Here is a 21,306-nt window from a genome sequence, read left to right as displayed (position 1 = left end):
TGTGGTTCTTGCTCTCGGTGGGGCACGTGGTGAGTTGCGCATGGATGCCGTGGAGAATAGCGTGAAGCCTCCACGTGCGCTATGTCTCCACAGCAATGAGCTCAACAAGCCACGTGATAAGATGCGTGGGTTGCAACTGAGATTCGTCCTCCAACACCCGGATTGAGGCGAGTCACTACGCCACCACAAGGCTCTTTATTTGTAGCATTCGCTATCCACTCTTTTTAATAGGAATGGGATTGGGACATGGCGCGAAACTGATTCAAACCCATCGCCCTGTGAGCACAAGGTGTTGCGAACATATGCAATGCCCAATTTTCCCAAGCTCTAACTAAAGACACTATTTTAAACCCACCACTGCAACTTTGCAACAGTTTCACAGGCAATACTTAAAGGTTTATTTTTATCAATGCAACTCGTTGCGTAGTACCCCACCCCAAGTTGATGACTACCTGACCCCACCCCCAAGTTATCTCGCTCTCATTTCTACCCTCACCCCACTGCTTTGCCGACTGGCTGCATGCACCAATCTCCCGCCCACCGCCATCTGCTCCTCTTGTTAATTACGAGACAGCAAACTTCACCTGCACCCGCACTCAAATTACAATAATTACCTCCAGCTCATACCACATCCCCACTCCCCACAGCAGAGCAGTGACACAAGGACATGGTCTCCCAGCCTGAGAGCGGGCACCCTATAGAATAGTGAACTTAAGATATATGCCACAACCAACCAAGATGACACCCCCTATTAAAAACTCTGACTCCATCATAGTACAACCAGTCTGAGCCTCTATCAATTACAATACAGATGATTGCAGGGTGTTGCACTGACACTTGCAATCACACTTTTTCACATTTCACAATCGTCATAGAGGACTTTGTAGTTCTTTGTACATTGAGGCACTTACAATAGAAGTGAATGGGGACAAATTTTGGAGGGTTTAAAGGCAGAAATGTGAAGCTTATAATTTTTTTTACATTTACATTTATGCATTTGGCAGACGCTTTTATCCAAACCGACTTACAGTGCACTTATTACAGGGACAATTCCCCCCGGAGCAACCTGGAGTTAAGTGCCTTGCTCAAGGACACAATGGTGGTGGCTGTGGGAGTCGAACCAGCAACCTTCTGATTACAAGTTATGTGCTTTAGCCCACTACACCACCACCACACCACTTTATTATTTTTTGATATTATTTGAGCTGTGAAGTTGTTTAAATCATAGTTTTTACAGTCGTTTTTAGGGTTAAATTGCATTGTGTATGTCGTCATGGCAACGAAGTTGTAAAATTAGATATAACTTCACACTGGAAAGGTTAGAAAGTGATTTTATCACACTAAAATCAATATGCCTTGTAGCTATACTTTTGAAATAGAGAGTATGTTAACGTGTACGGTTTGGCACCATTCATTTCCATTGTAAGTGCCTCACTGGAACCCTGATTTTTGCTCTTTTTTTTTCAAGAAAATAAGGGACAATTCGAAATACATTTTTGTGGTAATCAACATTATGTCACAAATGCTGATATTTCAGCTTAACTTGTATTAAACCAGCACAACTTATATTAAATTCACCAAGTGAGCGGGTAGTGAACAAACATCGAAGCGCAGAACATCTCCTTGTCAACTTGTTTCCAATGGAAAGCAGAGTCGTCCTGGGCTATTTGTCTTAACCCATACTGACAATCATCTCTATGTAAATCTGCCAACAATGGCATGAAAACAAATTAAACAACCATCCAAAAGATTAATGAATGGCTCTCTCTTAGAAGATGTGCTTTAGTGCATGCAGTAGGGACATTTGGCTTTAAAAAGCTATAAGGGCTATTTGATGGTAATGTTTAGGGATAGTCTGTGGCCACAGTGCGGTTTCACCTCTAGACTTTTAGCTGTTGGGAGAACTATTACCATCTCTTCATTCATAATTCATCTGAGCTTTACTGGGGTCAGTTGAAGAGTAAAGTGGTGGTTTGCAGTGCAATGGATGCTGACTGGGCTGGACTGAAGGACAGTTAAGACAAGTGATGGGGCAACAGAATGGCTATTGTGGTTTGATCTATTAATGCACTTATAGGTCAGTGCAGGCAAGGTTGCAATGAACAATTCATCATAATACAACAGACCACATGTTTGTGTGTGTGTAAAGTAGACTACACATTTTTTTGGAGGACAGGTGCACTGATTGCAAGACTGACTGTAGCCATCTAATACATTTAAATATACAGCCAGCTGTATTTGTATTGATTTGATTACATGTGATCAATCTAAAGGTGACATTGTTTTAAAGTAAACCTTAAAAAGTGTAAACCTTTACTCGTAAAATGTGGAACAATTAAAAGCTGCAGTTAGCTCATCTCTCAGAAGTTTAAACACAGATCTTTGCATTGCTAAGACATGATTATACTTTATAAACCATTTGTACAGTAAGTGTAGCAAAATCAACCTCTAATCCCTTGGTTTCATTAAATAATATAGGTTTCTTTTTGTTTAGTGATAATAGATGCATTTTTATGATAGCAATAATAGGCTATCTCTAGACTTTAAGACCTAATCAGCATTTTTAATAAGCACCTAATTTGATATAGCTAATATATATATATATATATATATATATATATATATATATATATATATATATATATATATATATATATATATATATATATATATATTTTTTTTTTTTACAAGAATCGTCCAAACTGAACTGTCCTCAAGAAATAAACACTGGTAGCCTATTGACCTAACAAAGTAGCCTATCTAAATGACAAAAATCAACTAAACAACTTACTTTGTGAAGGTCGAGGTCAAACTGAGGTATTTGCCGCAGAAATAATCCCCGCGAAATGTGAAAGAAAAATAAACGGCGATTATTACGCCTCGGTCGTCATCGAAAAAGAGGCGAACTTTCCAAAAAATAAACAAAAATAAAAATATTTTAAAATCATAAATATGCAGTTTATCAGAGGGTGTTCAGGAGCGAGAGACACAGTCTTGAACTCCTTTGGATCGCACGCGATGTTGACTTTTCGTTATTTAGTAATAAATAATGAGGTCATTCAATTTCAAGAAATCGAAAATATGTAGGCTAGTAGAAAGCTAAAAAAAAAAAAAAAAAACCAGTAGGTAGAGTTTAGGATTAAAGTGGCAAGGCTTTGGCTTTACGTTCCTTTCAAATGTCAAAATCGCAAATCGCGCGAAAATGTTCTACCTAAAAAAACGCACTGAGCGACAAAAAAAAGTTCGCATCGACTTCGCAAATCGCACAAAAAATATCGCAAAGTCCTCCGATTCAGTTCTTGCGTTCTTGTTGGTCTTTAACTTGTATTCCACATTAGATGTCCATGATCCTTTGTAGGCTATTAGATAAATGTGTTTTAAATATCGGCGCCGATTCTTCGTTTACCAAGTAGAAGTGCAGTGCATTGTCTCTTGTAAATCCTTGAAAGTCCTCGTGCAAGGAAATAATTGTGTCGGAGATCTTCCCGTTAATACTCCAACTGTTCACCGATAACTCCCTCCACGATGCATGCGAAAAAATCGGTCCGTCAAAAACATTATCCGTATTCCCAGCCAAAGTGATGTTACCAATTCGGCGTTGTTTCGCTCTGCAGCATCTCGCGATTTGGGTTTATTTTTGTTGTTGTCAGTGGTTTGGAAGAGCTGGTGTGTTGTCTAATGACCCTTCTGTCTGCGTTTAAAACACCATCTGGAGAGGAGATGCGTTCTCTTGCGCTCCTAACCTCTCTCTCTCTCTCTCTCTCTCTCTCTCTCTCTCTCTCTCTCTCTCTCTCTCTCTCTCTCTCTCTCTCTCTCTCTCTCTCTCTCTCTCTCTCTCTCTCTCTCTCAGACCCACAAGCTGACAGCCTGCCTCCCTCTCTGCTCCATTCTAGTCTCCTCATGTATTGACGATTCCTAATAAAATTCATATCACATTTTTAATAGACTTGCTATTAACATAATTAGGATGTGCCCACAATTTTCTGCAATTCTTTAGGGATCATAAGCACTGTCCCTGTCTCTGATAAAAAATGTCAGATTAATTCTCATGAGAGCAGTATTGATGGTCCTTACAAAAACACGGAGAGTTCTTCTTATACTGCGCTTCCACTGTGGGCCTCTAGGGGCCGCTGTTTCCCCATATCAGTTCAGCCGCGTCACTGACGCGCACAAACTCTCGCATTCATCCGGCAATTGGCAGCCAGGCAGCTGGTGCCCGAAGCCCGATCGAGGGCATTCAAATCAGATGGGTGATATTATGTTTTTGGCACATAAAAACTGAGCAGTTTATTTTCCAGGAGCATCGTGTTTGGTCAGTTTAAATATTCTGTCCTTTTGTAAATTGATATAGCATACTGACTGCAGTCACCCTCCACTGAATAATGGGAATAATATATTGTCACGTGCAAAATATCAAATGTATATATATGAAGTCAGTTCCCTTCAAATACACACAGATGTAGAGAAGTCTCTGTATTAGGGGCAAGTGGGGTTAAGCCTCACCAGATGTGGCACTGTTGTGCAAATTGCATGGCATCATCATACATTTATTTTCAGAAATAATATATTTTCCACAACTTCAACTTGTTTTATGTTCATTATACAAGAAAAATTAGATGCTTTTTTTAATCTATTATTATTCGTTGCTTGAAATACTTTTAATCATTTTCGTTTGCTATGCGTGGGGCTAGCCCTTCATCCTCAGTGGTGGAGCTACCCCGGCCAGGGGTCAACTCCCAACTCGCAATTGCTGTTTTAGTCATTTTTTGGTAATTTTTTGGCACAATTTATTTATTTAGAGGTGAAATCATCTCTATACAAATGTACAAACTTGACATGTGCGCACACCAAGGTCGCCACTCCTCTCCATCCCAGATGTCATTGTATCCACCAACCCACCATTGCCAAGGATAAGGGGATTGCCTCACTATATGGTTTTAGTTGGTTGAGGTGGTAAATCTGACACCCCTATCATTTCATTTTTGCTCTGTGAAGGTCCTCCATCCAATTAACCTTCATGACGTCTAACACGCCACAGGGCTTACTCCCATATAACAATTCAAATGGGGAAAACCCAGTGGAGGCTTACGGGACCTCTCGCACTGCAAATAACAGGAGTTTGAGCCACTTCGTGCACAAACTTCCGAATCATATTCTTTAAGGTCGTATTAAATCGTTCGACCAAGCCATCCGTTTGTGAATGGTACACACTTATCAGAATAGATTTAATACCCAATAATTAGTACAGCTTGCGTAGTACGTGACATAAAAGCAGTTCCCTGATCAGTGTGGATTTCTTTCGGAATACCCACTTGGGAGATAACTCTGAAGAGTGCCTCTGCAACACTATGTGCAGAGGCACTGGATTCACCAGCTGACATTCACGGCATGCTGCACACCACTGGCGAACATCCCTGTGAATGCTAGGCCATTAGAAATGGGCCATGAGATGGCTTAGTCTTTTCCCCTGTCCCAAGTGACCTGCCATTGGATTATAATGAGCTGCCTGGAATAACATTTCCTGAAGGCTCTTTGGTACTAACAACTGGGTTATCTTTTCGTTTGTCCAAGTGTCCTGCGTCACTCAACAAACACTTTTTATAATTGAAAATATGGATATGCGAGGGCGATGCCCAGCTGAAGACGTTCAACTACTATCACTTGGTCAAATGCATGCTTCAGGGTTTCATCTCACGACTGCTCTAAAGGGACACCCTCTATCGGGAATTCCCTAATGGTGAGGGAGGATGACACCTCCCCTTCCCCGGCATCAGCCTGATGCAGAGCAGACACAGGCGGTCCAGGCCACGCCTCCCCAGCCAGCGCTTAACCTATCTGATATCGAATTCTTACAGGACCCATCCACACACAACCTCTTCAATAATAATCGAAAAGCCAGCCAATTAGATCCCAAAATTAGTGGATGGGTGAGGCAAGGACTAACCACCACCTCAACATTATGGTTTTGTCCCCAGAACTTTATCTTGACAGTCATTATGGGATAATCCTGAATATCCCCATGCACACACCTCACCTGATTATTTGCATCCAATGCCCCATTTTGAACCAAGCATTCATGAATGGAGGTTTTGTTACAACCTGAATCCTCCAAGTCTTGGTATGCACCCCCCAGCAGACTGGCCCAAGCCTCCCACCCACACCTGTGGCAGTGGGTTCCATCACCTGGGACGAAAAGACGAAGAGACAAGGTTTGGTGGTACAGGGAACCCCAAGACTGGAGATGCTGAGCAAAGGCAAAGAGGTGGCCGACCTCACTCAGCGTCAAGGAGTGGAAAAGCTGGCGGTGTTCTTCTGGGCTGTGGGTGACCTTTTGCAGGATGGATTTATTCAATAACTTGTAGACCAGGAGGTCGGCGACCGGAAGTTGATGTGCCGAAATCTGGGATTCCCCGATTAGCAGCGGCAGAAGGTGTACCGCCCATTGCTCCTGTGGCTATCTCAGGGCTTTGACTGTGTGCTCAAAGAGCTCGAGGTAGACCTCCGGATCATCTTGAGGGCCCATCTTTGTGAGCAACACATGAGGGCACGAGGGCTCCATGGCAGTGTATCCTCCTCGTTTTCCCAGCTTTTGGCACCAGTGTAACAATTTCAAAGGAATGAAGAAGTGGAAAACAGCAATTCCAACTCAGTAATGTCACTTTTATTTACAAAATAATCTGTTCACTTCAATACGTAACGCTAATGCCTCATAAACTTAAATTCTGAAAACGGCAGTGAACAACAAACACAAACAGTTTGTCAGCTTGGCTCTCTCTCTCACACATTCGGAGGACTGGCCCTTTTATTACCCTGTCTCTCACTGTGTATACAGAAACAAACAATTACAGCCATTAATCTCAGGTGAGAACCCTTACCGCTTACTCTCTTTCCAGACAAACGCTCAACCATGCCCCCGCCTCCACAAACAGTTAATAACAATCTTTTTTTAAATGACAAAAACTGTGTGCTAAGGGACACACTAATAAGTGTATTTCCAGGCGCATGTGCATTATGCTCGTTCAAAGAGCGATAATCGGGCTGCGCGTGTTGAGTCCTCACACACTCTATTATTATTGAACTCTTATTTTCCAAAGCCAATTTTTTTATTGTTTTATCAATGCTTTACTCGTTTGCCACAATGCATGATCTGAATCTCCATAATTACCTAAATTATAATATTTTATAACGTTTCATTTTTACTTATAATTATTTAAATATCATTTTATAATAATTATATATTCAATTATTGTTATTTGTGTGGCTTTCTCAGCAAATATTTTTAAATGTGATTAACTGTGATTAATTAATCTGCATACCATGTAATTAATTAGATAAAAAAATGTAAATCGATTGACAGCCCTAAATTAACATAACCTTTTGCTCCAGGCCAAATTATTTTCATTTTTGTCACATTGTGTTTTTTTAAACCGGCGGTGTTCCTCAGAATCAAAGCGCATTGATTTCTAATTTGTTGACATTTTCGGTCATGTTCTGCAAAAAATGTAGTTTATTTTCGGGTTTTGTTTTCTTTCCTTGAACCCTAACCTAACCTTAACTATAACATGCAGTTTAATACCTTTTTAAATGTTCATCAAAATAAAAGTCACTTGATTTGGTTTGATATTTTGTTTTGTGTGATATTTTGCATTATATCTAATGCAATCACAGTCACACATTTTTAAGTGTGGATTAAGTGTCCTGATATATAGTATACTATTAACAAATTGTCTTATTGGTGTCAAAAAACTGTTTATCTAATTGATCTAGTTTGAAACCTTCAACTGCAGTTACTTGAGTGATGCATGTACCATTTTTATACACCGAATATGAAAATGGATAAGAGATGGCATATCCACACATATTTTCAGCCATATTTGAATATGAATATGATTTTTTCCTAATGTGGTTTGACCATGAGTGCAGAATATATCTCCTACTTGGGTGGAAAAGCTCTAGTAAATACAGCTGCTGCCAAAAAATTAACGACTTCTTTTGCTCCCTCCTTTATTTTGTTCATTTGATTCCCCCATATTTGACTGTTTAACCATCACCGCACCTGCTAGCCATTCACTAGCTATGTGATTTGGTTTTCTGACTGCAGGTAAGCCGATGAGAAATGCACATCTGCCTCTCCTTACGCACAACTCACCCCTCGGCGATGAAGGGATGTAAAAGACATGTAAACAAACATGGCAAGCGCTACTCTGCCCTTAGAGAAAGCACTAGTAGTATATAGTACACAGAGGCAGCGGCCCCATATCTTCTTTACCCAACATTTATTCAACGGAGAACCTAAAAAAAATCTAGAGAAGAACAGCTTACAATCAGACACTTTGAAATCTGACATACTGTAAATACATCCCTGGTTATAGAAACAAACCTTCCTTATTAAACTTTAGCACCCAAAACCACACCACATAGACTTTGCATTATTTATCATCCACCTGGGAAGAATATCACAAGAGGCTTTTTATGTAGCCAATAATCAACCCATACAGAAATACGATACAGAATATGGAAATTTAAAAAAAAATTAGTAAATGTAAAACACATACTGTATATTAAATACAGTTTTGAGCAGGCTAATCAAAAAATATAGCAAGCTAAACTACCAACTACTCAATAGAAAAATGAGTTAAGCTAAGCTAAAAGCTACACTTCAGAGAAAGTAGGAAAGTTACACTACAAGCTACATGCCAAAAGTAGCTTGCTACAATTAAACTACTTCATTTTGTTTTCAACCGCAGATGCATGGAGCATACTGTCATAGACAAAGCACCTAAAAGCCGTATTCACGTGACAGCCATTGTACAGTATATTACAGTTTAGTGCAATACAGTATACAAATAGGTGCAATACGTATGTGCACGTAAACATGTACATTCATATTTAGACATACTACCAATACAAACGTGTTCAATATGAAAAATATATTTTGTACATTTTATTTATCATATTTAAACATCTGCCACCTTGACAAACCCATACCCAGTTAAACATAATTTCATTAGCACATTCCTGTATAAAAACTCTGCATACATTCATCATACTATACATCTTATTATTTACTGTAATTCTGTGTCTAGCTGTTGTATTTCTGTATGTACTCGAAGCTTCTGATCAGAGGCCAAATTCCTGTGTGTGTGTGTGTGTGTATACATGTTTATGCTACATTGTGGGGACCAAATGTCCCCACAAGGATAGTAAAACCTGAGAGCACCTACATTGAGGGGCCCAGCCAGCGGTCTCCATGAAGGAAATGGCTTATTAAACATACAATGTTTTTTTGAAAATGTAAAAATGCAAAAAGGGTTCTGTGAGGGTTAGGTTTAGGGTTAGGGGATAGAAGTTATTGTTAGATCTGTATAAAATCCATAAAATGCATGGAAATCTATGGAGAGTCCCCACAGTGATATAAAAAACAAGATGTGGGTGTGAGTGTGTGTGTGTGTGTGTGTGCATGAGCACATCTGGGCAATAACAATGTGATATCTGATGGTATCAGATGGTAATACCATACTCTTTTGATACTCTTTTGATACTCTTTTGGTTGTAAAAATGTCTTTGTCTGCAGAAGTTGTTTACAAACTGCACACATGTTGAGTAAAGACCTTCTTCATCACTGGTTTGGTTTCCATTGATTGTAGATCCATTGCATCCAGTGTTATCTTTATTTTCTATGTTTTAAAATATTCCATGAGGGTTTCTTCAAACGAGAGCGTGCACAAATGATTCAGCAGCTTTTTGAGTCATCCAGATTGAATCGTGTGACCAATTCATTGTAAAGAACCGACTCAAATGAACGATTCATTTGTGATCGGACAACTATAGTTCTCTAATTTAAAACTGTAGATCGTAAACTCCAGGTCCATCACATTACGCATATAACGCATTTTGTCAAAGATTTGCCTAACTAGTAAAAAATATAGCTTCGCTACTGAAAAGCTACTTGATTTAAAAACTAGCGAAGCTACCACCTTGCTACTCAGAAATGTAATTAAGCTAATAGCTTCGCTATCTGTAGCTAGCAACTGAAGCTACTGCCCATCACTGATTAAATACATGTTCATATATGGTTTACACTGTTTTAAAAAGTCACATACGTGCACATATATGCAACATATATTTCAAATATATGTGAAGAGAGCACCTATTGCCACTGTAAAGGATCAAATAAATATTTGAGATCCGCAGATCCTCCATAGATTTTTCTTGTGTGCCCCCAAATGGACAGCAAAACAATGAAGGAGGATCGCCCATTCTCCCCTCTCATGGCTTGCTAATTTATACAGATCAGAGACAGTAAATAGACACTATATGATTTGAGTCCCCTACACCCATATGTTATAACCCAGCATACTGATATACTGTATGGTGAGAAATTGAAGTATTGTTCCTACAGCAGAATGCAATCTGGCTACATTTATGCAAGTGTCAGCCTAAGCTGTTCTTGCAAAGGCAAAAGTCTCAAACGAATCAAGTGTGAAGCACTAGAATGCTATCTGCCTTCTGTGCAAAAACCCTGAAAGGTGCAAATATGAGGTCAGCAATCATAAAGACTTGGATAATAAGACTATGAGATTGTTCTGACCCACTATGGGAGGCTGAAAAGAGACAGACCAGATGCCATGTGAGGGCTCACCCTAGTCAAGAGGTGCCACTAAAGTCCAAGCAAGGGCTTTTTGACCTTTGTTCAGTAGGACGTGGACATGGCAATGAGACGAGAAAGCTCTCTCAGAGCAACAGTGTCCACCCACTTTCAGCCATCTTTTAACAAACACATCTGAGACAAAGTTGATGGACAAACTGAGAATGCCATCAAGTCTCATGTGTTATGAAGGAGCAACCTCTGAGCAATGTGTAATGTTCCTCTGGGCAACTGCACACCTTACTTCTGCTGCTGCTACCTTAACAGGACACTATCTGCAACAGGCTGGGTTCCTGAATGTCAGGCAGATGGATGGCTGGTTGTCCCAGGTCTTGACAAGAGTGTTTATGGCCATCTTCCCTGCTGGCGAGTTATAGCCCTGCCTGTCTTGTCCTGGCAGGTCCTGCTTCGGCCACACATGCTGCTTACACACTCCTGCTATACCTCTGCTTGTGTATGTGATCGAAAAGTACCCAAACACAAAACAGAAGCTTCTAGCCATGGGAACTTGATTTCACACAATGTTGAGATTGCATAAAGCAATGCAAGTACAACTCCTCAGCATTTCCACAAGAGGCGCTATAACTGGCATCAGTGCAAACTATCCAGTCTGGTCTCATGACAAGTCATAATAGTGGAGCAATCAAGTCATTTTGGAATGACGGTATTAACGAGTTGAGCCCACATACCACCACAAAGTCGTAATTTCGAGTGGGAAACATTAGGTTTGGAACAAGACGAAGGAAGCATCTAAAGGTTATTGACATACATCAGTCATTTGTCATTTGCAAATAAATATGAAATGAGGAACAAAATTATTCATGGATGTTTCCTTTCATAAGATAAAGGGTTGGATAGTAGGCTTGCTAAAATTTGATTCCTGTATTGTATTGATTTGAAATAATAATTTTTGATTGGTTGGTCTCCATGGGAATAAAGTTGTACCTTTTCATACAAGTGTAACAGGAGTTAGCTGGTACATGATACCTGTGTGGTATGTGTAACCCTCACTCCCCTGGCCTCATTAGGCACCCTAGCGACTGACACGAGAGGCTGCAGTCTTAAGCCTCCTCATTAGCGTGCCTGCCTCCGATGCTGGCTGACTCTGGCTCAAATCCTGCTCGGAGCGGGTCAAGCAGAATTGGTTACAGTGGTGCCTTGACCCGGATGGGAGTGAGGTTTAGGTGGGTGAGTGTAACGGAGCCAGCATGTACGTCATGGCTGTGCGGTATGTGTAAACCTCACAACCAAGGCCTCATAAGGTGCACTAGTGACTGATGTTAGAAGCTGTAGTCTTTAGCCTCCTCATTAGCTCACCTGCCTCCCATGCTGGCTGATGTCAGATCGAATCACACTCGGAGCGGATCGAGCAGGACCAGTTACACAAGCTAAACAATATTTGTTGTCATGAGATTATGCAGAACTATTTTCTTCTATGGTAAGTTTTCGCTATCAGGTCAACTAGTGTTATGGCTAAGCAACGATTTGAAGAGCCCAAGCATACGTGTTTTCGTTACAAACTTGAGTGACTCTGAATGGAGCAAGATGCGCAGCACAAGGGATTCTTATCGCCATGACAGCAGTTTGATTGACAGAGTGAAGCTCTCATGGGGGTATGTTGGCAACGCCTGACAGGTCCTCCTTCCAAGCTTTGTTTATGTGACTATAGAACTGCTCTACACCCTTGTGAGTGATCACTTTGTGGACAATTTGAAATCTCTCCATTATAAGCACATACTGTATCTCTCTACATCACCCTTCATATATTGACCTTCACCTGGCGGCATTAAGAACGTCCTTGCTTTCTCCATCTGATGGAGAGGGAGAGGAGAGAGATGCTCGTGTCTGATTGGGCTCATTGTGTCCATATGGAAATGACGGTCTCAGCGGAGGCTGTAATAGAGAAAGCAGGGGAAAAGGTTCGAGAGAGATCTTTTCTTCACTCACACATAATAAATCCTTTCCTGTGGCTGCAGTCACCATCCAGAGTGTTGGAAAGAGATAAGCACCGAGTGCTGGCGGAGAAAAACACAGCTCTTTTGTCCTCTCCCTTTGTCCTCTCCCACTGAAGCTCCGGCATTCAGTGGCCCTGTTGAGTCACCCTTACAGACTGCAGTAAATGAAAGTTATTTTAAGCACAGCTGCTCGGAGAGAGGGAGTTTATCAAATGAGAAGTTGGCCACAGGCGGTGCAACCAGGAATGGAGTCATCCACTTTAAACCGAGAGAGGAGCAGGGCGCATTGAGGAAGCAGATGTGTCGTCATTGCGTGTCTTTATCGCTATCGCTGTCCTGAATCGCAGAGATTAAAAGAGGATGGTGCAAAAGTGTGTGAGTGTGCGTGCTGTCGTTTCTAAACAGGGCGATGCTGAGGAGACAGACAAAGACAGGATGTGAGACAGGAAGTAAGAGAAAGCAGGAGCATAAGATAATGAACTGGGTTCTGTAATGCAGCATAATGCAACAGATTATTGCACCATGCACTTGACCGCAAGCTTAAAATCTCTAACTTTGCTTGCAAGTAGGGAGGTGAAGCTCTTCAGACAATGTGGACGTTATTGGAAATTTAGAGTCAGGTGGTTTTAAAATCTCTGATTGAATGTTATATTTATTTGTATTGCGCTTTTCACAATACATGTTGTACCAAAGCAGCTTTACAGAGTAGTCTCTTTTAATTTTGTCACAATACCACAATTCATGTAATTAATACCAATATCAGTGAAAATATGTAAATGAGTCCATTGTTGAAATCCAGTGAGAATACAGAGCTGTAAAATTCATGTGGATAAAATCTCAGAAAATGTGGGTTTGGGGAGAATTTCATGCTCTTCGTTTAATCTTATTGCTGTCTAAGAGAAACTATTGGGGAAAAAATATCTGATTTGTGATTTTTCATTGCTAAGGGTCTACGTACCCAGAGGAAATTGCTCAAATGTTACTCTTATAAATCAAGAGACTTAAAACATCTCTTTGTTCTCTCAGTTGTGTTACTTTGATGTCAACTTTGTCTGAGATGTCTGCATGGATCTCATTTGTGAATTTTCTTTCCTACAGGTGACCTCTTCACTGTTGATGTTGTGCATTGCAGAAATCATTGAGTTTTCATTTGCACATATGTGCATGGCTGTGTCCTCACAGATGTGTGTGTTGATAGTTAAACCCTGACTTCGGGTGTGTGTGTGTGTGTGTGTTCAGGCTGTTGGCAGTGCTGGGACTGCAGATAGCAGCAGAGAGGGTTGATGCACAGTATCAAGTTGTGAACATCTGTTTCTCCTAGAGACCACAAAGCTGGTGTAGAGGAAATAGAAAGGATAACTGCTCTCTGCCTCGCTCTTTCACTTGTTTTGTCTCTATTCCTCCCTCGCTTCCCATGTCCTGCCCAGAAATGTTTTACTCGCACTCACATACACGTACATATGTTGTGAGAGCCCTTATAAAAGAGTACTGTGGTGGTATGGTCGAGGGATGGTACTTTAATATAGTACTATAGTTATATGGTACTCCAAATGTATTTCAAAGAATCCTATGGTATTACAATCATGGTTGTGATCAAGAGAAAAACATGTGAACCTATGTATAAAATCCCAACAGTGCAGCCTAGACTCTCTAGTTACAAAACTTAGTTGCAGCCTTTTATCTTCTGCCTACATAACTGAAATGGAGACTCAAATCCAACTGACTGATTCCAATTGAGCATGTTTCTATAATAATAACACAATAACACAATATTTTGATCCAAATGTTTCAGGATTGAATGAAATATAGCATAATAAAGTTTATTTATCATTTTCTCATTGTGGATGGAAATTCTTAAAGGGACAGTACACCAAAAAAATGAAATTTCTCTCATCATTTAATCATGCTCAGGCCATCCCTGACGTTCTTTCTTCAGCAAAACACAAACAAAGATTTATGTTGGTCCATACAATGCAAGTGAATGGTGACCAGGAATTTAAAGCTCCACAAAGCATATAATGCCAGCATAAATTTAATCCATATGACTCCAGTGGTTAAATCCATGTCTCCAGAAGAGATATGATAGATGTGGGTGAGGGACAGATCGATATTTAAGTCCTTTTTAAAATAAAAATCGCCCCTTTCACTTCCACATTCTTATTTAGTTTTTTGGCGATTCGCATTCTTTGTGCATATCGCCACCTACTGGTCGAGGCTAGTCAAAGGTGGAGATTTATAGTAAAAAAGGATTTACATTTTGATGTAGTAGAACTTACTCTAAAGCCCAATTTATGCAATGGAAGAAGCCAAACATTTTTCTCCCGAACAAACTATAGCTCCCTAGGTGAAAAAAGTCTGCGTTTATACTATGCATTATTTACATTTCATTTTTAGAAAAATATATGAATATAGACCGTCCTGTCAAACCAGACCCAGAGTTAGTTTTAACCAATTATCAACATTCTTCAACTAACATTCAGAGATGTGTACGAACAGGAGAAATATATTGAAACTAACACCTTAGCAGAACTAAAACGTGCATTTTGTCATAATATTTAAGTGAACTAAAAGAAGCCCGTTCGCCCAGTGAGTATGAATTAGCATCATGTTTTACACCATCGTTAGAAATGCACACTTTACGCACCTAATAAAACGCTTCCCTGAGTGTACATACAGCATACCAGGATATCACTAGAGTCATACACAGTATTGATTTAGCGTTTGTTATGGCTAGCAAAGAGTTCAAGAGTTAATTCCTCTGTCCTCATTTCCCTAGGCCTAACACACATTTAGCACTGTTAGCTGAGCTAAGATGCTTAAGCACTGGCCAGTATATCATCCAAAGGATACATATTCAAATAGCTGTAGATTAGCGCAGCTAAGCTCTCTGCTGCATGTGATAGCACTTTGTTTTGATAATTTTCCGTCCATTTTTTCCTTCAAGAAATTCAGGGTTTAGATTTGTATGTGTGGTGGCCTGGGTGGCTGTTTCTTATTGCAGACTGGTGTATGCAGTGTGTGTGTGTGATGATAAGGCATGGGGAGAGAAGCCAGCGCTATGACATCTCTCCACCACCACAGTTATCATTCGCCGCAGCTGTGCCCAAGTTGCGCCACATCTGCCGCCTCACAAGAAGCTACACAGATGTAGACTGCACCTCCCATTAGCCCCATCTCATATGTGCACACACACCTAGATAGGTAGCAGAATGCGGAACAAAGCAGCACTGTTTATAAGCCGCGGGTGCTTCCTTTGTAGCTACACAGCGGGCTGGCTGTAGGGACGTTTAGCGCGCTGCCTCAGCCGTTTTATCGCTGAATTACAGGGGATGTTTATAACTAAGCCTAATTACACTACGCTTATCAGAGAAATGTGCACAGAGCTCATTATTGTCCAAAGCAGCACATGGCCGCAGGTAATGCACAATGCTGTATATTAGCATCCAACACAGGTTAAAACCATTTAAGATGTATGGCCATAAAGCACAGCTTAAAAGTGGCACTTCAGCGAAGAATTCTTATGGTGGTCTCAAGTGGTTTTTACAGTTTTCAGAGCAATTATAAGTTATTGGCGTTATAGAAAACACAAAACCAAGGTAAACAGCAAACAGATCTAACGAAATGTGCAATATTCGGGGAGAACAAATGTAAACATTAAATAATCTGCCATTGAAAAACTTATATTGATTGACCACTAATCTGAAAATGGGGGGGGGGCAGTTAAAAAGTAAAAACCACTTACAGGAGATACTGTGTGGTGAGCAGGGCGGAGCCTAGTGGTGTCTGGGCAGAGCGAGGCTGGGAAGATAAGTGGTGAATGACTTCCACCTGTGCGCCATCCTGGCCTTGTGTTCCAGCAAGGGGAGGCCGGAGTATATAAGGAGAATAGACAGCGGCAGACAGGAGATGTATGAAGCTTGTCCACGTGTCTGAATGTTTTTATGATTTGTTTTTGTTTCTTTATATACTGAAAAGTGTTTGTCAAGCCAGTCCCAGCTTCCTCCTTACCTACCTAATTTTTACACTGGTGCCGAAACCCGGGAAGGAGGAAGGACGAGCCATCAAGTAGTCCTCGCAGCTGACTGAGGATCATGATGCAGAGGGAGATGCTTGATCTGGTGCAGCTGGAGCACTACATAAAGCGGCAACTGGAAGGGATGGCTGAGGGGGTCCATCGCCTGGCGTTGCAGACTGAAGCACGACAGTGAGCTTAGGGCCAGTCGACGCCGTGTCCGGGGCCGAACCCTCTCTCTCCCTTCTCTGCTGGGGGGTGGAGTAGGTCACAGGACAGAGAAATTTCTGGCCTGAGTTTGGCGATGAGGGTATGTGGTGAGCAGGGCATAGCCGAGCGGTTTCTGGTCAGCCTTCCAGCGAGAGCAGGTGGGAGTGTTTAAGGAGAAGAGAATGTAGCAGACAGGAGAGAGATGTACGAAGCTTGTCCGCGTGTCTGAATGTTTTTATGATTTCACGCAGCTGGCTGAAAAGCAGTGAGTATTTTTGTTTCTTAATACACTTAATACACTAACATGTGTTTGTCAAGACGGTCCCAGCTTCCTCCTCACCTTCTTAATTGTTACATACTGCAAACTTTTTCTGTGTAAAAACAGAAAGAGGTCATTGTACTATAAAAACGTACTGTAAGTTTCAGAACTCAAAACTTCCCCCTCACTGCAAAAAGAGCATTTGTTGCAACCAAGCTGCCAAATCGACTCGTTCTTCCTCCACATTGTGATGTCACACTGTGGTAGACATTTGCATCTGACCGCCTACACAACAGCATATCAACGCCTACTTTACATTATCCCTTCCGAAGCCCCGCCCAGCAGCGGTGAGCAGTGAGATGACAGGTCAGTCAAGTACAGAGAGCCAATCAGAACAGTGGATGTTTACTGTCAAGTCTTGAAGGAGAAGCAGCACCAAAAGAGAGCGTTTCTGACAGACGGTCAGACTGAGAGTGGAAAACGATGTTTTACAAACATATGAAAAAAATTATGTTATGAACATGTTAAAATAATAATAAAAAAGGCATGTCACGACCGCTTTGAATAATAATATAATAGATAAGAGGTGTATTGTAATAAAGTTCAAATACTTAATTACTGTACTTAAGTACAGTTCTTTTTATATTTGTACTTGTGTGTAACTGTTTCTGTTGACTTTTACTTTTACTTTGCTGTCTATAAGAAAATTGAATACTTTTACTCCAATACATTCCTCCAGAGTCTTCTGATTATTTTGCAATGGACAGCACAGCTGCAAATGTAAACTACATGCAGCTCAGTGATAGTCATGTCTGATTCTTGAATCACTGAGTTGAATCTTTTGATCAATTTGATTCTTTTGAATCGTTCAAATAGTGATCTAAATGATTCATTTTACCTAACATAGACTCCAGCACCAGGTGTGCCACTATTCATGCAAGTTATTTTAACTTTTAGTTAATTATGATGATTGGATACTTTATACTACACTGTAATAGATGTGCTGCTTAAAATTAAGACAAGATGTATTTGGTTGCTTTCTGGTTGGCAAACGTTAGTGGAACGTGTCCATGGTAAATGTGATGAACTACACATGTGGTTACTGAACTGACATCCACTAAAAATCTGCTTGACAGCTGCTGATTAAAAGTCAAAGCAAAAATGAATTTAGTTCTGATAAAAGCACAAGCATCAAATGTTTGCATGCTTCTTATGTATATCATGATCTAAAGTAACAACATTCATACATTTTAAAAGTCCAAATACGTTTTTGGTTCCACCGTACGTGCTTCCTCTTGTATGTGTATGTGTGTGTGTTTCTTGTGTTCACCTGTGCTCTGTCGAGGAAAGGCCCGTTTATCCGGCACCAATCTACGGCTAGTCAGCGTGACTGTTGGAACTCTTGGCGCAGCGAGAGTCGTGGAGAAGTGCGAGGTGGTCGAGGAGGCTCTCCTGATCCCAGACCTGCTAAATCTCTTTGCATGGATCTCCCCAGTCATCTCATCCCAATGCATCCACTCACAAAATGCCCCAAATCCACCTCTCAAAGTGGCAAAGGCCTGCAGGATATTCGCTATCAGCTGTTGTTTGCTTCGTAGGAAACGATCAATCCCACTCTGAATTGTCAAAGTCACAGAAACAGTCTCCAAGTATGGACAGCCGTACACTCCAATGAGAAGTCTGCTTGAGACAGAGCCGAATCAATGAGGAGATCTGCAAGAAACCTCAGAACCTCGAGGTAAATATAAACGAATGCTTACCACAAACCTTTTCCTTTCTCCTCTATAGATTAGGTAGCCTTTTAAAAATGCTGGAGTTGTTCTTCAAAATGCATGGGCTTCTGGGCCAACGGTGATATGTTTTGTCACGATAGGAGTGTGTAGTGAGCACATGTTCCTCCCACCAGACTCTCTCACTCTTGCTCTCTCTATTTGTAATAACTGTAAAGGAAAGGGTGGAAAGGGTTGCAGACTGACTGTTGGCCTCAGACTGTCCTCAAAAGTGTACAAGATATGTATATATGCCTGTGCATGCACATGTGTGTAATTGTTGCTTTACTTAGTTGTTCTTGGGAACAGAATTGTATTATGGACTGTATGTGAACATCAGAGAAACTGCCTTCATACATCCACTAAAAATCACCAACTGCTTAAAAGTCATTGCAAAAGTGGCTTAGAAAAGGGAAGGTAATTATGAGAAAAGCTCAAGCATTAGTTGTTTTTAGTTTTAGTTTTTGCAGATGCCACTTGCTTTAATATTTTGTCGTCTTATGCAATGATATTCAGACCTTTTAAATGTGGCTTAAAGGGATAGTTCACAAATTTTCTTTTAATTATCTTATCATTTATTCTCCCTAATGCCACCCCAGAAGTGTATGACTCTCTCTCTTCAGCAGAACACAAACAAAGACTTGGTTTTGACCTACAGTTTCTCGCCCACACCTATAATATGGCTTCTGAAGATATGGATTTAACCTCTGGAGTCTTATGAATTACTTTCTATGTTTCCTTTATGTGATATTTGGAGCTACAAAGGTCTGGTCACCATCCACTTGCATTGTATGGACCTTCAGAGCTGAGATATTCTTCTAAAAAATCTTAATTTGTGTTCTGCTGAAGAAGGAAACTCAAAATCTGGGATGATATGAGGGTGAGTAAATGATAACAGAATTTTCATTTTTTAGGTGAACTATCCCTTTAGGAGTCCAAATACTTTTTGGGGTCAGTGTATGTCCTCATTTAGTCCCTGTGTGAGCTGGTGGTTCCCCAGAGGAAATTAAACAGTACTGACTGACTGTGATAGCTCGTGTCCACGCTTCCTCTGGCAGGAACCAGCTGTGCTTGTGGGCAGATCACTCTTCCTCTTCATACCGGACAGTAGGCTCCTCCCGGTGCCCATACTTCCTCTCTGACACCTCCTGGCCTGCACTTACACTCAGACAAGTTCAGGCAGACTAGAATCTCAGTAACACTCCCTAAGGTTTGTTTCGTCTCAATGTCATTATTAAAAATAAAACACATTATTGCTTCTATTGGAAGTTTGAAGGCAAATTACAACATAGACATTGTTGCCTAACTGCATCATGATGCATTTAATTAAAGTACTTGCAAGGCAGCATTGTAGTGAAATTACTCTTGTTTTTATTGCAAGACAAATGCCATTGCTTAAACTTAATATTACATTTCAGCGCATAACCGTTTGTATGTCTTTTTGAAGAGAGGTGTGCTATTACTTTTCTAAGTGGTCGGACTTAAGATTTTTGCATGGCAGAAGATTAAACGGGTGAGAAAAATCCAATAGAATTATGTTGAAGGAGGGACCTGAGCCTTATCTAGAGACCAGAATATCACTTTAAGGTGGGCTCATTCTCCCAGTCAGGAGTCACATAGCAACCACCCAGAACACCCTAGCAACCTTGCAATGCCTTAGCCATCACTCAAACTACACTAGCAACTGCATATCAACACGCTAGCAACTACATAGTAATTCCCTAACAACCACTCAGAACACTGTACTGTAAACATTTTAATTTAAATTCTACAGTAACCATAATTACCATAAACTAATGATGGTTGCTAAGGTAAATAAAAAGTAAACATTTACCTTACAATATACAGTGAAAATAATTATTACATTATAAATGGATTATAATATATTTAACAAGACAATACATGTATTTTTACAGTAAAATATTGTAAAAAACCCCCAAAAAACAAGGGTTGCTGAAAAAAGCGTTTATACATGTATAATACATGTAAAAAGTATTATTTTAAATAACAGTTAACAGTAAAAAATGATATTATGTTTAACAAGTGAACACATGTGCTTTTACAGTAAACTATTGTTAAAATAATGGTGAAAAACAATCATCAGGCATGCACAGAAGTCCCAGCTTGACCCATCATATCTGATTATATTTTATGGAAATGTGTTAAAAAGTAAAATGTTATGTTTCTTCTTATTGTACAACAGTTATGTACATTGTGGGGTTTTCTGTTATGATACAATGCCATAGTGTACAGTAAAATACACAGTATTTTACCATAAATGTATGTTAAATAAGTTTTTACAGCGTAGCAACCACTTAGAACACTCCATCAACTGCATATCAACACACAAGCAGCTACAAAGAAACGCTTTAGCAGCCCACAGCGCATGCTAACAACCCCATAGCAATGTCCTGACAACCTCTTAGAACACCTTAGCATCATAGCGGTGAGTT

At 40.4% G+C, this 21,306-nt stretch overlaps 1 protein-coding gene across 1 annotated transcript in view; it reads right to left on the bottom strand.

Annotated features, from left to right (window-relative positions):
- The window catches only part of LOC127642254 (protein CBFA2T3-like), a 73,494-nt gene extending 54,547 nt beyond the window's left edge, over nt 1-18,947 (bottom strand). Inside the window, exons 1-2 of the mRNA XM_052124905.1 lie at nt 18,845-18,947; nt 18,415-18,764 (exon numbers count right to left, since the gene is read on the bottom strand). Coding sequence (XP_051980865.1) covers nt 18,415-18,598 — 184 coding nt within the window. The 5' untranslated portion in view covers nt 18,599-18,764; nt 18,845-18,947. The remainder of the gene's footprint in view (nt 1-18,414; nt 18,765-18,844) is intronic.
- Between the last annotated feature and the right edge of the window lie 2,359 nt (nt 18,948-21,306).

The sequence above is a fragment of the Xyrauchen texanus genome, chromosome 1 (assembly GCF_025860055.1).
Source record: "Xyrauchen texanus isolate HMW12.3.18 chromosome 1, RBS_HiC_50CHRs, whole genome shotgun sequence".
NCBI classification, from domain to species: domain Eukaryota; kingdom Metazoa; phylum Chordata; class Actinopteri; order Cypriniformes; family Catostomidae; genus Xyrauchen; species Xyrauchen texanus.
This window is presented reverse-complemented; position numbering and strand designations above follow the sequence as displayed.